General features: G+C 41.5%; 1 protein-coding gene across 6 annotated transcripts in view; it reads left to right on the top strand.

Annotated features, from left to right (window-relative positions):
• Positions 1 to 15,260, top strand: part of APP (amyloid beta precursor protein) — a 237,348-nt gene that overhangs the window by 44,943 nt on the left and 177,145 nt on the right. For all 6 annotated transcript variants that reach the window (XM_037065134.1, XM_037065133.1, XM_037065131.1 and 3 more), the window contains exon 2: positions 9,260 to 9,427. In XM_037065134.1, coding sequence (XP_036921029.1) covers positions 9,260 to 9,427 — 168 coding nt within the window. The remainder of the gene's footprint in view (positions 1 to 9,259; positions 9,428 to 15,260) is intronic.

Raw genomic sequence — 15,260 nt, 5'->3', positions numbered from 1 at the left:
AAATTATCAACAAAATAAAAAGACAACCCATGGAATGGGAGCACATATTCACTGATACATCTGATAAGGGGTTAATATCCAAAATTTCTAAAGAACTTATAAAACTCAACACCAAAAAAACAATCTAATTAAAAATGGGCAAAGGACCTGAATAGATACTTCTCCAAGAGGACAGAGGGCCAATAGACGTATGAAAAGATGGTCAATGTCATCAGAGAAACACACATTAAAACCACAATGAGATACCACCTCACACTTGTCAGAATGGCTTATCAATAAATCAACGAAGAACAAGTGCTGGTGAGGATGTGGAGAGAGGGGAATCCTAGTGCACTCGTGGTGGGAATGCAGACTCTGTGGCCACTGTTAAAGGCAGTATGGACTCACCTCAAAAAAATAAAAATGCATCTGCCTTTTGACCCACCAATCCCACTTTGGGGGATATACCTGAAGAAACCCAAAACACGAATTTGAAAGAACCTAAGCACTCCTATGTTTATTGCAGCACTTTTTATGGTTGCCAAGATAATGGAAGCAGCTCAAGTAGATGAGTGGATAAAACAACAGGACAGTTACACAATGGAATACTACTCAGCCGTGAAAAGGAAGAAAATTTTACCCTTTGTGACGGCATGGATGGACCTGGAAAACATTATGCAAAGTGAAACAAGCCAGTCAGATAAAGACAAATACCATACGATTTCACTCCCATGTGAAATCTAATGAATAAACTGAACTAACATGGAAAGTAGAGACAGACTCACAGATATCGAGCAAGGATTGGTTAGGGGGTGGAGAAAAGGAAAAAGGACCAGACAATAAGGTGGTGATGGCAAGGGTGGGCAGGATAAGGGGGATAAGTAGTAATGGAAAAAATACAATGAAAAGATGCTTTTAAAAAACACATAAAGAGAAATCTTATGGAACTACTACCCAGTTGTGTCTTTTCTGTCTTGTACTGCTTCAAAAAAATTATTTCAAGCAAAATACAGGATCTTGTGTATACTTAAAAAATTCAATGTGACAGGCCTGCGAACCAGACAATCGCGGTTCGATTCCCAGTCAGGGCACATGCTTGGGTTGCAGGCCAGTTTCCGGCAGGGGCCAGTTCCCTGCAGGGAATGCACGAGAAGCAACCATACATTGATGTTTCCTTCCTCTCTCCTTCCCTTCCCCTCTAAAGATAAATAAATAAAATACTTAAAAAAAAATTCAATGTGAAAAAGTTTCTACTTTCTGAACTAATTTTCAGCTCTGACACTGTTACTTAATATTAGTTATTCCTGTCAAATAAACGCCTGTATTAGTTTCTCTTAGCATAGTAATGCTGCAAAGCCACAACCCACTCCAAAATTCAGTGGCTTAAAATGACCATTTATTATATCTCGCAGGCCTGTGGGTCAGCTGATCTTGGTTGAGCTTGCTTAGGAAAACAACAGAACTATAGAAACTCAACACATATAGAGGAATATCTCTTGTGTCTAAAATGGAGAGAAGTAATAGAATTTGGATTTTTTGTTCTGCATTATGTGCCGCATAGTAATCTGCCTGAGCTGTTACGACGCGTAGAAATTACTCTGGAAAAAATGTTCCTTTGTTTCCATGAGTACCATTCAAACCAGCATCTTGGTGGAGCCCAGTCTGCAAGTCCTCCAGCTTTTAGGCAGCACGACTAGAATGCAATCACTCTAGAAGGAGATTTTAGGAAACGCACTGTCATTTGAGATGTGCTGTAATTGAACTGTTAGTAAACTGTGTGTGTCGATTACACACTACACCTGTAGTTCTGTAGTAAGTATATATTGGGTTGGCCAAAAAACTTTGCTTTTTTTTTCTGTAAGATCCTCTAGTAAATAAATGCACAGTTGTCTTTAACTTAGTTTGAAATAATTTTGTTAGATTGTGTTGTGACAGCTGCATAGCAGTGTGCATTTTTTTAAAAAAATATCAATATTGGTGAATTTTTGTGTAGACACTTTAATATTGAAGTTGGAAGATAATATGCAATATTTTCAGCATGTTATGCTTTAAATATTTCAAGAAAGGTAAAAACACAACAGAGAAGAAAAAAAGGTTTGTGCTTGCGCAGTGTACGGAGAAGGTACCGAGGCTGATCAAACATGTCAAACGTGGTTTGCGAAGTTTCATGCTGGAGATTTCTCACTGGATGAAGATGCTCCACGGTCAGATAGACCAGTCGAAGTTGATAGCGATCAAATTGAGACATTTATTGAGAACAATCAATGTTATAGCATGTGGAAGATAACTGATAGACTCAAAATATCCAAATCAATAAAGTTATTGGTGGAAATGAAAAAAGTATCCTTTATTTTACCCCCCAAAATGAACATTTTTGGCCAATCCAGTGTATGCCTATGGAATATACATAAGTGAACATATGCTTTCTGTTGATAAATTAGAAAATACAGATTAAGTAAGCTAACAGGTGACGAAAGTACATGAACAGTGGGAGTATTGGCAGCTCTGGACCCTACTTTTCACATTCAATTGGCTTCTGATTGAAGGAAAAAACTAATTTGAAAAAAAGTTCTGCATTTGCACTTCAGGGGAGATTTCATAAAGAGGAGAAGCTCAAAGTTACTAGGTGTTAACATCTAGTTATTTAAATTTAAGAACTGCAGGTTAAACATTTGAACTGTGGATTTGCTTCCCCTCCTACTTACTCTAGAAGTATATTTATAGAAGCCAGTAACAAAGAGCTGCAATATACTGCCACAGTAGGGAGGAAAAATTGTTTGACAGTAATATTCGAGATTTAAAAATAAAAGCCTGAGAACTACTAGCTGGAATGCAAACTGACCTCATATGAAAAGAGAAAGCCTGGGCTTGGGTGGGAGACACAGCCTTTGGAGGATTTTGGGCCTTTCTAATTACCTAAGTAGGAGCGAAGGCGGCTTCCCTTGGTTCTTCTGAGAGTCAAACGAGATAACAGCCCTGGCTGGTATAGCTCAGTGGATTGAGCTGGGGCCTGCGAACCACAGGATCACCTTCCATTCCCAGTCAGGGCACATGCCTGGGTTGCAGGCCCGTTCTCAGCAGGGGACCCATGAGAGGGAACCATACATTGATATTTCTCTCCCTCTCTCCTTTCCTTCCCCTCTAAAGATAAATAAATAAAGTAAAAAATATTTTAAAAAACGAGATAACAAAGGGTAAGGTCTAAGCAGACACTGCTGGTTTTGCCCTTCACTTTTTGTAAGTCTGTGTTTACCAGGTGAAGGCTGAAGAGATATAGTAATATTGAGGAAACCAGAATAGTGTAAAAATGATGCTACTGTCTGTTTTTATACAGTGGCCATATGAAGCATGCTAGTAAAACTTCTAACGAAAGAGATGAAACTTAGAAGAAAGACAAAATAGAAGAGAGAAGCCATTTCTCCATCAATGATGTTGGAAAGAATTTGGCTGTTACCAATGTGAGAGCATATTAGACCCAATTACACATGGTCTAGCACATGTATGATATATACATATCATACATACATATGTATGTAGTAAATGAACATTAATTGTGTTGAAAACTACTTTTTAAGCAAATAGTTTGATGGAGGGAGTTTAGGCAGCCTCCTTTTTGTGGGTCCCCATATAAGAATGAACTTTTCTCAGTAGCAGCAGAGGCCATGTATTCATCAAGGAGTGATAACTTGTGGTTTGAAACCAGGTCAACAGTGTCAAATTTCCAGGAGTGAAGTATGTGGATTAGTGCCCTGAAAGGAATGTTTCCCTCTGTACTCACTTTTGTGGAAAATCACTTTTAGGCTGAAATTTGAGCTCTGAAGTGGCCGTGTATCCTAGTGGACCTGGGGAAGGTGGCCCGCTGCACACAGGTAAATTAAGGCTGTGTGCAGTTTTGGTAACCATATTTCATTTCTTTGTATGTTCTGACCAGCTGCTGCATGCGTTCTCACCACAGATACACGCACACACACAAGGCAAACATTGGAAAACTGCAGATTTTTTTTGTTCAGTTGAGAGTCAGTTGGACCCATGCAGGTCCAATTCCTGTCTCTGCTTCTTCATGACTGTGTGGCGTCGGACAAATCCTGGCCGGAGCCCTTTTCCTTCTCAGGGTCGGGTGGGATGGTGTTGCCAACTCTTCCAGTTCTGTGATTCTAACTTTAATGTGAGTTCGCCTCGCCTCGTAGCTAGAAGGGGCAGATGCTCTGATTGGCTCACGATGGGGGCGGGGCGTTAAAAGGAAAATGGTAACAGATACTCTTTTCCTTTAGAGAATGAAAATGTGTTTATTTTAAACAGAAAGTGTTGCTTGCCTCTCTTTTGAAAGAGGTTCACTCTCAAATCAGTTAATTGCATTGAAAATGGAAAATCTATTTTAACATGAAGTTGAAAAGTATTTGAGGGGGGTATCATAGAATTCTGCCCAGGTTAGGGGAAAACTGTATTTATGGCAGGAAACCACACTTGCGATAGAAATAGTATCACTGTGCTTTTTAAAAATGCTATACAAGCATCCCACCCTGAAGAAATCGTGAACTGATAAAAAGTACCAAATTCTCTACTCTGTGAGGCCAGCTCTTCAAACCAACGAGCAGTCACTTTAAATGCAGAAACCAGATGGTTTTCATCAGCTCCAAACCTTAAAATTACATAAATCCACAGAGGCATCTAAGCTATGGATCCGTGCCTTCTCCTTGCAAGGGGAGACTTTTCAGCCAGAGAAACAGAGAGCTCCTTGTTCCCGCTCCCTTTGCTCCCTTTTCGTAGGGACTGTGTGGGGAGGAATGTGGCGGAGCCTGCTCTGTAAGGAATTTTGATCTCTTGATGATAGTAAAGAGAAACTTTGGGGTGGGGAGGGAATAATACCCAGTTTGAAAGGCAGCCGGAGAAGCTGGCTTTGCATTCGTAAGTTGCAGCAATATCAGCTGTCTGTTTTCTAGTTCATCTGTGCAGATTGGCCTAGATTAGGTATATCTGTTTATTTTAATTTCCTCTTAAGCCATTGTTTAGCTGACTTTCTTAGAAAAGTTCATTTTCCCTCCAGTACTTTATATATTGTGACCCTAAATATTTTTCTGGTAGCAGGTGATTGTTTCAAAGATGTGCAGTGTTACGAGGTGGAATACCTACAGCTGTATGGTTCAGAACATTCTGTAACGATCCTCTTGATTTTGAGGCCACGTGTGGACACTCTGTTGTTTTAGCCAGTTATGTTGTTCATTGTCGCCGAACACCGTTTTCCCCGGGAAAGCATCTTTAGTCTCACAATGTCAGTGGGAAGTCATTCAGTGTACAGGAACCGTATTCATCTTCAGTGTCTCAGAAATGCATAGACTGCGAATGGCTGGTGATAGGACGGTTCCAGTCTTTTGGGTGTCTTCTCAGATGTCTGCGAAGTAACCTTCAGGTGCCTTAGATAATGTAAAGATGAAAACAAAGGTAAACTGGAACCGTTATTTAAGTGGTTCTATGTCCCATCTTGTAAAGCTTTTTTATTTCTTTTCTATTAAAAGGGAAAATGTTTTCTGAAAAGTTAGAAATAATTATCTTTAGGATGACTTAGACAGAGTATACGTTTTAACCGGCAGCAAAGAACTTAGGCTAGGACCCAAAGATTTCCATTTTAAGAGTGTCCATATTAACAGGACCCAGATAGGACCATGCGCATGATATATTAAGCAATTTCTGTGGGGATTCATTTGGAAAAAGAGGTGTGAGTACACCTCTTGGACCTTTGGGTGGGCCTCAGCATTATCTCCTGTATGGTCATCCTGGGCTGGCGATCGATCATCTCCTTCTGGCTGAATGACAAAGAGTGGACCGCCCCTAGCAACCAGGCTGTTTCTAAAATGGCTTAGGTGTTTTCTTTCGATTAACCTGGCCAGTAATGTAACTGGGTTATGTTACTTGAAACATGCAGTTCTTTGCAGGTGTCCTTCAGTACCAAGAGAAAAGTTTCTGGTTCAGTTTGTATCTCGCAGAAAATTGCTCTGATCTTGTACATGTGCGGTGTTGGTCTGGGAGAGTATTTGACTGATAAACATGTTTTTGTGACTTAAGTATTTATTTGTAAAGGACCTTTTGTAAAGTCAAATGCAACAGTTTGTATGCATATAGCCCATTTAAAAAAATAATTTAAAGCTTTTACTTTTAGAGAGAGGGGGAGAGAGGAAGAAAGAAAGGGAAACATCAGTGTGTGGGAGATACCTACACCAATTGGTTGCCTCTCGCACACCCCAGACTGGTGACCAGCCCTGCCGCCCAGGCATGTGCTCTGACTGGGAATCAAACCGGCAGCCTCTCGGTTTGCAGGCCAGCGCTCAATCCACGGATCCACACCAGCCAGGGCCACGTGGTCCATTTTTAAATTTCTAGTGTAATGATTTGCCCTAATTATTGAAGAATCAAAGTTTGAACTATTGAACAGTCTCCACTTTAAGAAAGTCAGGCAGGTTCATGATTACCGTTCTCCATACATTTATTTTTTAAAGTTAATGTTAGATCCCATCTTGTCGGAAACCCCAGAGGAACTGAAACATGTATTTGTTAGTCTGAACTCCCACGGGTAAAAATGAAGAGCATGAGGCAGCTAAAGATGTTCTTTAGTAGTATTGTTCCAGACTAAGGGGGTCTGTTTGCCTGTGTGCATCAGAGCCCAATCAAACTTGGACAGGAGGAGTTTGCAGCCCAAAAAGTAAGGGTTTCTTAGTCGAGGACGTGGCCCCAATCCTAGATTCACAGGTAAGCTGTGACTCAAAGACCTGGCTCCCTGATGGCTTCCAGGAGTTGGATTATATAGGGGCAAATCATTAATCATGGTGGTTAAGGGATTTGGGTCCAGGACTCTACCGATTGGCTGGGGCCTGGGGAGGGAGCAGTTGATCTTTGTGTCAGGTCCTCAGAACAGCCAGGACATTGCTCTGTCTGATTGTGTGAGGGTGTGGTCCATAGGGTCATTCTGCTGTCAAGGGCCTGGGGCTGAAACATAACTGGAGTCAAGATGTTCTCTGTAACTTGACTAACTCTTCTTCTGTGGTCCACAGACCTGTGGCTTTGTTCTTAGGACAGTTGGGTGTTCCTTAGCCAGGGGAGGCTTTGAAATGACAAGGAGGTAGAAACTGTAGTGAACAGATTGTACAGAATTCAAGGTATTGAAATTCTGAGGTAGAAAGGGGGGAATTCAGTTAACAAAATAATTGCCAGCTGTAATAAAAGATCGTTGATCTCTCTGCTCCATTAGGGATAAGGCACCAAGGCTTTGTTAGACTGGAAATCTTTGGGACAGGAATGAGTCTGAGCAGAATAAAACACCATAGGGACCACAGTGGCGATTCCATGCTGGAGTGTAAATTCCTTGAGGGCAAGGCCCATGTGTCATATGTAAATAAATAAAATGTACATATTTTGTATATTGTAAATATATTTCCTATCCTCCGTAGCATTGAATTTAGGACCTTACCTCCTGTTATCTGATTGTTATTTGACTTTCTTGCAATGTTGTTATCTTACTACTTATTTCAATAAGGTGGACAGAATTGGTGCTCCGATTTCTAGGATCAAGGCCATGGATTCTCTCTTACTCCCTCAGGAAAGCTGTTGAAACTGAAGTTTATAGAGCATTCCGCTTAGGCTGCTTCTTTGCATGTGTTGGAGAACGAGCCTCTCAGTTTCTGGCTTAGAAATTGAGGGAGGTGGCGAGGGGCCCAAACTGGGGAGCTGAGGTCCCAGCTCCTCCTGCCCACGATCCGAAACTGTGGCCTCGCTGCTGTTTGCCGCATCTGGCAACGTAGGGGCACAGGCTTCATTAACTGAATATGCCTGACAAAGCAGAACTGCAAATGCAGCAAATGTTCCCTGGAATAGGGTTTTAAAGATTTTGCCAAGAGGTTTTGCACTCAGGTCAGTGATAGGACTCAGCTGGGTTCAGGGCCAGATATTTTTTAAAGGACGTAAAGCCTCGGCTGTGCTTGGACAAAATACGAATGAGGATGACTAGAACGGACAGATGTTTGCTCTATTTTTACATTTCTGTGGGAAGAAATGTCAGGAAGCCGTTTTCTTTAACTGCAATCTCTCCGTGCAATTTCAGGGTTTTTTTCCTCCTGTGAACAATTTTTAGAAATGATACAAGTTATTATAGAATCACCCAGCTCTTTGCTGCGGGAAAGGCTTCTGCTGGTAGTTAACCCTCCCTGGCCTTGATGGCACATACCTACCTCCTCAGCAGCTGCAGTTAACAAGGGAGGAATTATTTTGTTGGACGTGTCTTTCGATTCCTTGGTTTCAAAGAACACTTTTGCTCCTGTTGGTTTAATTTTCATCTGTTACTAATTTTTCTTCTTTCTATGTGAACCCATTAAGTGAAGTAGGACAGATAGTTTCATTCTCCCATTTTCCCTTTTAAAAATATTTACACGAAGGTAATACATGTGCACAGAAGGGTTTGGAAGTACTGAAGGGCACCCTTTCCCCGATTCCTTCCCTGAAATGGTATATTGCCTGTAGCCAGAATAGCTGAGAACTACGGAGAGCTCACAGCACAGTAGGTGGGCGCTGCGCTGGGTTCTGGCGGAGACCTTTTTGACTCCCCGCACTGTGGTTGGGGAGGTGGGACCCCAGCACCCCTAACCGACTCTGGATATCTGAGACCGCGATAACCAGTTTCGTGGGGGGACACAGGCGAACTGCCAACACAGTCACGTCTGGGCATGGTAGGAAAAAAAAACAAAATAGCAGTTTGTTCAGAAAATTAGAATGTAGTCACTCCCTAACTGATGATGCCCACCGACACTGTGCCTTCAGCTCTGGCAGGTGACACACAGCATGGCTCCCAGACCTGGGGGTCGGGACCCGGCGTTGTTCTTTGTGTGAGTCAACTGGAGGTTATTGTGAGGCTCTGGTTTCCTCTAGAGTGAATGTATTTATTTCAGAGAAGCAGCTTATTTTATTGTCAGAACCTTTCAGGAGGCACCCCAAAGTCTGTCATGGGGGAATGTGTAATCTTTACTGTGAACAGATTTCTCTTAATATTACTAATTTCTCTTTTCCATGCAAAAAACCCCAATAAGCACTGTATTGCAGGTGGTTGGAGGTGTATGTAGCATACATAATAATTAACTGCAAGGCGTGCGGTGGGCGGGGCTAACGCGCGGCTGAGAACCGACAAGAAGAGATCTGTTTTCGCTATCGTTTCCTAGTTCCGTAGCCGCTTGACAGCCCTTCCGCCAGCCTCTGCCCAGAACTGCGGATTGCTGGAACTAACTGAGCCCTGTCTTTTCAGGTGCCCACTGATGGCAATGCTGGCCTGCTTGCAGAACCCCAGGTCGCCATGTTTTGTGGCAAACTGAACATGCACATGAATGTGCAGAATGGGAAGTGGGAGCCAGATCCTTCGGGGACCAAGACGTGCATTGGCACCAAGGAGGGCATACTGCAGTACTGCCAAGAGGTGAGACCCTGCGGTGGCCACGCTGGGCCACGTGCCTTGATTCATTTTTTAACTTACGTGTTTGCATTGTATGTCTTACGAAGAAAAGTCTTTGTTCCTAATGGTTCACCACACCATTAATGATATTTACTTGCTTTACTCTACCATATACATAAATGTGTTTAAAAATTCTATAATATCATGACCGTTATTGAACGAACTAAGATTTCAGACATCTTGGCACGACCTTTTCTCTTCAGAATATATCTTACTACAGCTGTATTGTGGGCAAAAGAAAGTAGAATTAAATTTCTCTATTTATGTTACCAGTTGGATACATTTAGTTCCTTTATTTTTGTGTGTGTTGTTTTCCCTCCTTATTAGTTTTCCCTTTCGAGAATATAGAGTGTTCTCACCGTGAAGACATTGAACCTGTAAAAAATTAAACTCGGAAATGCCATTTGTCACCTGTCCTCTAAACAGTTTCATGGTTCTCGATTTATCCTTCTTGCAACACAGAATATTTGGGGTTTTTTATTTTCTTTAATCACAAGGGTAGGGTACAGTAAGCACTGTTTTGCTCTTTGCTTTTTTGACTTAACTTTCATCCCTGCTGTAACTCTTCTCAGCTTCCTTTTTGTTACTGTGTATTCCTTCCTTATTAATTCAGTTTAAAATAACCGGAGTCCCAGGCCTTTCATTCCTCACTCAGTAGACACTTAGTAGACACTAGGATATATGGTTATTTGTGTTTTAAGCACATTTAAAGGAATTAATTCTACACACTTTGGAAAAGCAAAGTCTCTTACCCTTCATATAATACAGAAGATACCCTGGCAGTGTTTTTTGTTGTTATGATCTTTTATGTACTAGAAAATTTCTTTTAGCCTTCTTGGATCCAAAATGACTATGTAATGAATTATATATGATACATATGTATAGATAGATACAGATATAGATACACAGACACACACATTAGTATATATATACCCACACACATAGGTATATATAATTTTAAGGTAGCATTCTAGGAAAAAAACAATCTCTAGGCCCTTGCCAAGTAACTCAGTTGGTTAGAGTTGTCCCGAAGTGCCAAGGTTGTGGGTTCAATTCCTGGTCAGGGCATATGTAAGAATCAATGAATGCATAAATAAATGGAACAATAAATCCTTGTCTCTTTCTCTCTCTCTCTTTCTAAATCAATTTTAAAAAAGAGAGAGTCTCTAAATATCAACTTTCATTTTTTGAGAATTAGCAAGAACAGAACTATTTTTGGTATAAATACATTATGACAGTTTATTCCATATCAGGTAATTTTTATCTTGAAGGAATATGAATTGTGATGTGAAAAGGTAATTCTTTATATTTAAGTAGAAATAACTAGTATAACTAAGTGATATTTATATCTCTTCTTAAAAACATTCTGCCTGCTTCTTTATTAATTAGGGAGTGACAATTAACTCACTTTTGCCCCTTTAGGACATTTCTGAAACACTCTTTGGAAATAACTCTCACTTTCTCCCGAGGAGTTCCCTCTAGTATAACGTCATGCATAATATGATTTTGGCCAATTGAAACTCCGCATGAGCATGCTTCCAGGTCTTTGACACCACTTCATTTTTCTGGATATAAATACAAATTGTGCATCCTGAATATTAAATCAAAATTTTTAAAGGAAGGCTAGAACTCAAATTTAGTTAATGACATTGGCTACATCATCCGTTCTCTTGAATGGCTCTTTTGACGTGTGTATCATAGTTTGTATTTAAGTTTTTCCTCCCTTTGTTATGAATAATCAGATGTTTTTGCATTTGTGTGATGATTCTATAAAAATTGCTCTTCTTGACCCTGAGAATGACCCTGACTCCTGCTCCACTTAGAGATCCCACTAATGCCTGGGCAGCTTCACTTCCTCTTTTCGTCCATTGTTTGTCCCGGGGCTAAGCCACCGAGTGGTCCTTCCCAGCCCCACACTTTGCCAGGTCATGAGTGACCATTGGGTGAGAGGGAAGGAAAGTGAGCTGCTCTGGTTGTTTCTCCTTTGCGTTGTAATTCTGGTGTTATCTGCCTTGCTCAGCTCACCACCCACAGAGATCTTATAAAGTGATACATACAGGCCAGTCTTAAGATGGTCATTAGATACTCAGTAGATGGGAGAAATTAAGAAAGGGCCAGAACATCATGTCTTATTAGCCCTTATAATGAATTTGGTCTTTATTCCATAACAACACAAAGTCACTGAAGGTACTTTATTTTTAAAGAAAGAGCATAACTACAGATTTACGTTTCGAAAAGAGAAAGTCGCCCTCCTGCTTTGTCACTCTGTCCCCATACCTGTTTCTCATTCCTACTGGGGCCACCCTGCCACAGCCCCCACCCTGTGCTGTGCAGTAGCCACCAGCCACACGTGCGTGGGACACCCTGGTGGGTGCTGCACCTGTACATTAGGTGCCGTATTGCAAAAATGGGCATGAAAAGAAAGTTAAAGTGCCACATTAATGATTCACATTGATTTCATTTTGAAATATTTTGTGTATATTGTTAAAACATTATGTGTCTATGTTACCAAATTATAAATATCTATGTTATTAAAATGAATTTCACCTTTTCCATTTTACTTTTTACCGTGACTACTATGGAATTTAAAATGACATGGGCATATGTTTCCATTATACTATATTGTCATTGAACTGCGCTCATGGCTCTGGGCTGTAGGGGTCTTTGGATGTCATGATCCGACAAGTGGGACAGTGAAAGTGAAGAGACCCCCTGTCCCCCAGGTGGCTGGGAGTCAGGCTTGTGTGGGTCCTTTTTAATACATCTTTCATTAAAAATATTTTAATGCAAAATGATTATGTGACTGCCTATCTGGAATCCAGTGCTTTCCTCTTCCTCTCACATATCTCTCTGGGTGCCAAAGATGCTCTGAACACAGGCCCTGCTCCTAAAGGGGGATCTAAAGGGAGGGAAAGGTTTGTGAAGTAATTTCAGCACTCTGATGACTGACAGTGGCAGTGATGGCCAAGGTGAAGGCGATGCTAATACTTTTTGTTGAGCCTTAACCAAATGTCAGCCACCTTGTTAATGCGTGCTTTCATTATGCCCTCATGATACTTCTCAGGTGGAATCCTGGGGAGGAACCTGGGGTAATCACAGCGGTTTAGGGGAATAGAGAGAAAGAACGCCACCCATGGAGGAGGAGCCGTGGCTAGAGACCTGGGACCAGACCTAGGAGATGCTGTGTGCTGGAAGTCAAGCCAGGTTGATTTGTAAATGGGGGAGGTGATGAGAGCTCAGATGTGACGCACATCGAACATGGTGGAGGGATAGCTATTGACAAGGCAAAGTCAGGACTCTCTTGCCAAATGAACACACATCAGAGATTTTATTCAGCTTGTTAATTAAGGAGGTATCTTGTTAGATGTTAAAACTGGTCCAGTTTGACTTGGAGAGATAGAAAGTCTTTCCCAACAAGCTTCACTCGCAGAGCTACAAACACTCACCTGATTTCTGTTGCACGGGACAGGAAACACGGACACTGCCATCTCTCCCTACAGTGTGCACCGTCACAGAGCTGTAAAACAGCCCAGCCCAGCAATCAGAGGAACACACCCTGTAGAATAGGACACTCTTTTCCTGGAAGACAACACCCGATTTTACTGCCGGGGTACCCAGTAAACTTTTGTTGTTCCTTTCTCAGTTTTGGACCTGTTCTTCTAATTAGGCAAATAAAAGGTCATTGTTGATCTTTGGGATAGCCATTTCAATGGAGTCGAAGTCAAATTGCTGTGGATTGCAGGAGGAATGCGTGAATGGGTAGTGAAGATATCTGTGGATTCTTTGAGGAAAGACCCAGAAGCCAAGAATTTGAGGACAATTCAAGGAAGAGGGAAAGACTTTGCTTTATGTTGTGTCTTGTTTTTTAAAGGGAAGGAACTTAAGCTAAGGGAAGCTGAAACTTCATTGTGGGAAACCCAGAGGCCCATCAGAAGAAAACTAGGCTCTAGTATCTGAAGAGAAATGGGGTCCAGTGGAGAAGTGATTGGCTGAGTCTTGGCAAAGGAGAGGAGAGAAAAGGAAAGGAAAGAAAAAGATGGGGAAATAATGAGGGTGGGTTAATTATCCACTGTCTGCCAGCTGATGGAAACCCACTGAACATCTTTTTGCACAGAGAGTATTTCCTACCCCAGTGTGTGGTAGTTAGTGTATAGAGTTTTAATGAAGATGCCCAGAAAGGGTTCCTCGGATGGTGGAACTAAGACTCCGTGCCTCCTGGAATTCCTCTGTTGGGGTCTCTCTCATTTTCTGCTAGTTCCTTCACCCTTGGGGTCGCCTCCTGCTGAGATGGCCTTCCTCTAAGAGTCCAGGAGGGGCGGCAGCCGGCAGCTCTGGGAGTGTGTCATCCTAGCCCAGCTCCCCAACTGCTTTATGTCAACATGCGGTGTAACTCCAAGGAGGGATTCTGGTTGGTCCTGCTTCTGGTCACATGTCTGCCTTTGGCACAAGTACTGGGTCTGGCCTGCACTGGCCATGTGGGTGTGTGGCCTGTGTGACAAAAAGGCCTGAGCCATGTGGTGGGGGAGGTGGGTTCTTGGCCGAAAAGGGATGAAGGTGGCATGGGGCAAAGTAGAACTGTGAGCACAGTCCAACACAGTGGGACTAGAAACACGGTGCGTTAGAAAAGTTTTACAGGTTGGAGAGCAGGTAGCTGGGGAAATTTATAGTACCCCGAACTTGAGCCAGCTTTGGGGAAAGTGTGCATGCGGAGGAAGGCAGGGGGAGTGTTTATTCAGAACTTTTAAACAATGTTTGACTTTTCTGTTAAATGGTGCATCCTAAACTACGTGGAATATTCCTTACTGATATGTTAGGGTCCTCCTCCCACTTCTCACTCTGTTGGTATTCTGTTTTATATATATATATATAATTAGAAATAAAGAATAGTTTTTGTTTGTAAGATTGAATGTGATGTATGTGGTTGAAAATGTTTATGTTCCTTTATTCCTTTTTTTTAACTCCACGTTTTATGTTAGACAGTATTGATTGATTCCCTACTAGGAAAGCCACAGATAATATTCATAAATTTTCTACTTCTTCTCCCAGGTTTTGTAAATTATATTACTTTCATATTCTTAATGTTGTAATACCATAATCTGCTCTCGTGGCATAAATTCCCATAGTTGTAAGTTCTGTCTTTGCCTGGAGTTGTGTTTATAGCCAGTCCCTTCACCAGAAGATCTCTATTCCTGTATCATTTATTTTTATTCATTTTTGGACATCTGTCATTTCAGTTATTTCCAGAAGTTGTCGTTCTAATTGGACAGTGACTCAATCAGATATAGAATTCCAGATTGATGAGCATTTTTTTCAGCACCGTGAAGATATTTATTCACTGTATTCAGTCATCTACCATCATGCGAATTCCTGTTAAAAATATACATAGAAACCATGACTGTTTCTGACCATTTACTGGTGATTTGCCTCCCAATAGTGAGGGGCACGTCTTTTTCTCTGCGTGCTCACTCAGTCCCTCTTATGCCCCAAACACAGATGTGGTAGAGGCAGCTGGCTGAGTTGGAGAGACAGCTGTTTGCAGTCTGTGGACCTAGGATAGAAGAAAACCCACTGAACGCAGTGACCATGACCATGGCCTCAAAATGATTATGACCTCATTTTGACCATTTGCTAACTAGTGTAACTTACTTGTTAAATTTGTTTTTTCAAAGGATGCTCTATGAGCTGCCGGTTGTATCTGTTGTCGCTTAACTTAATTGGATGTGTCAAATAATATTTTAGTGGATCATCTAGTCACTTTGTAGTCCTTGCCATCGCTTTGCTGTTATTATTATGAATG

The sequence above is a fragment of the Sturnira hondurensis genome, unplaced genomic scaffold (genome assembly GCF_014824575.4).
Source record: "Sturnira hondurensis isolate 20B ecotype Veracruz unplaced genomic scaffold, ASM1482457v3 Scaffold0015596, whole genome shotgun sequence".
Classification (NCBI taxonomy): Eukaryota; Metazoa; Chordata; class Mammalia; order Chiroptera; family Phyllostomidae; genus Sturnira; species Sturnira hondurensis.
The sequence above is the reverse complement of the archived record's forward strand: the minus strand, read 5'-3'. Positions and strand labels throughout refer to the sequence as shown.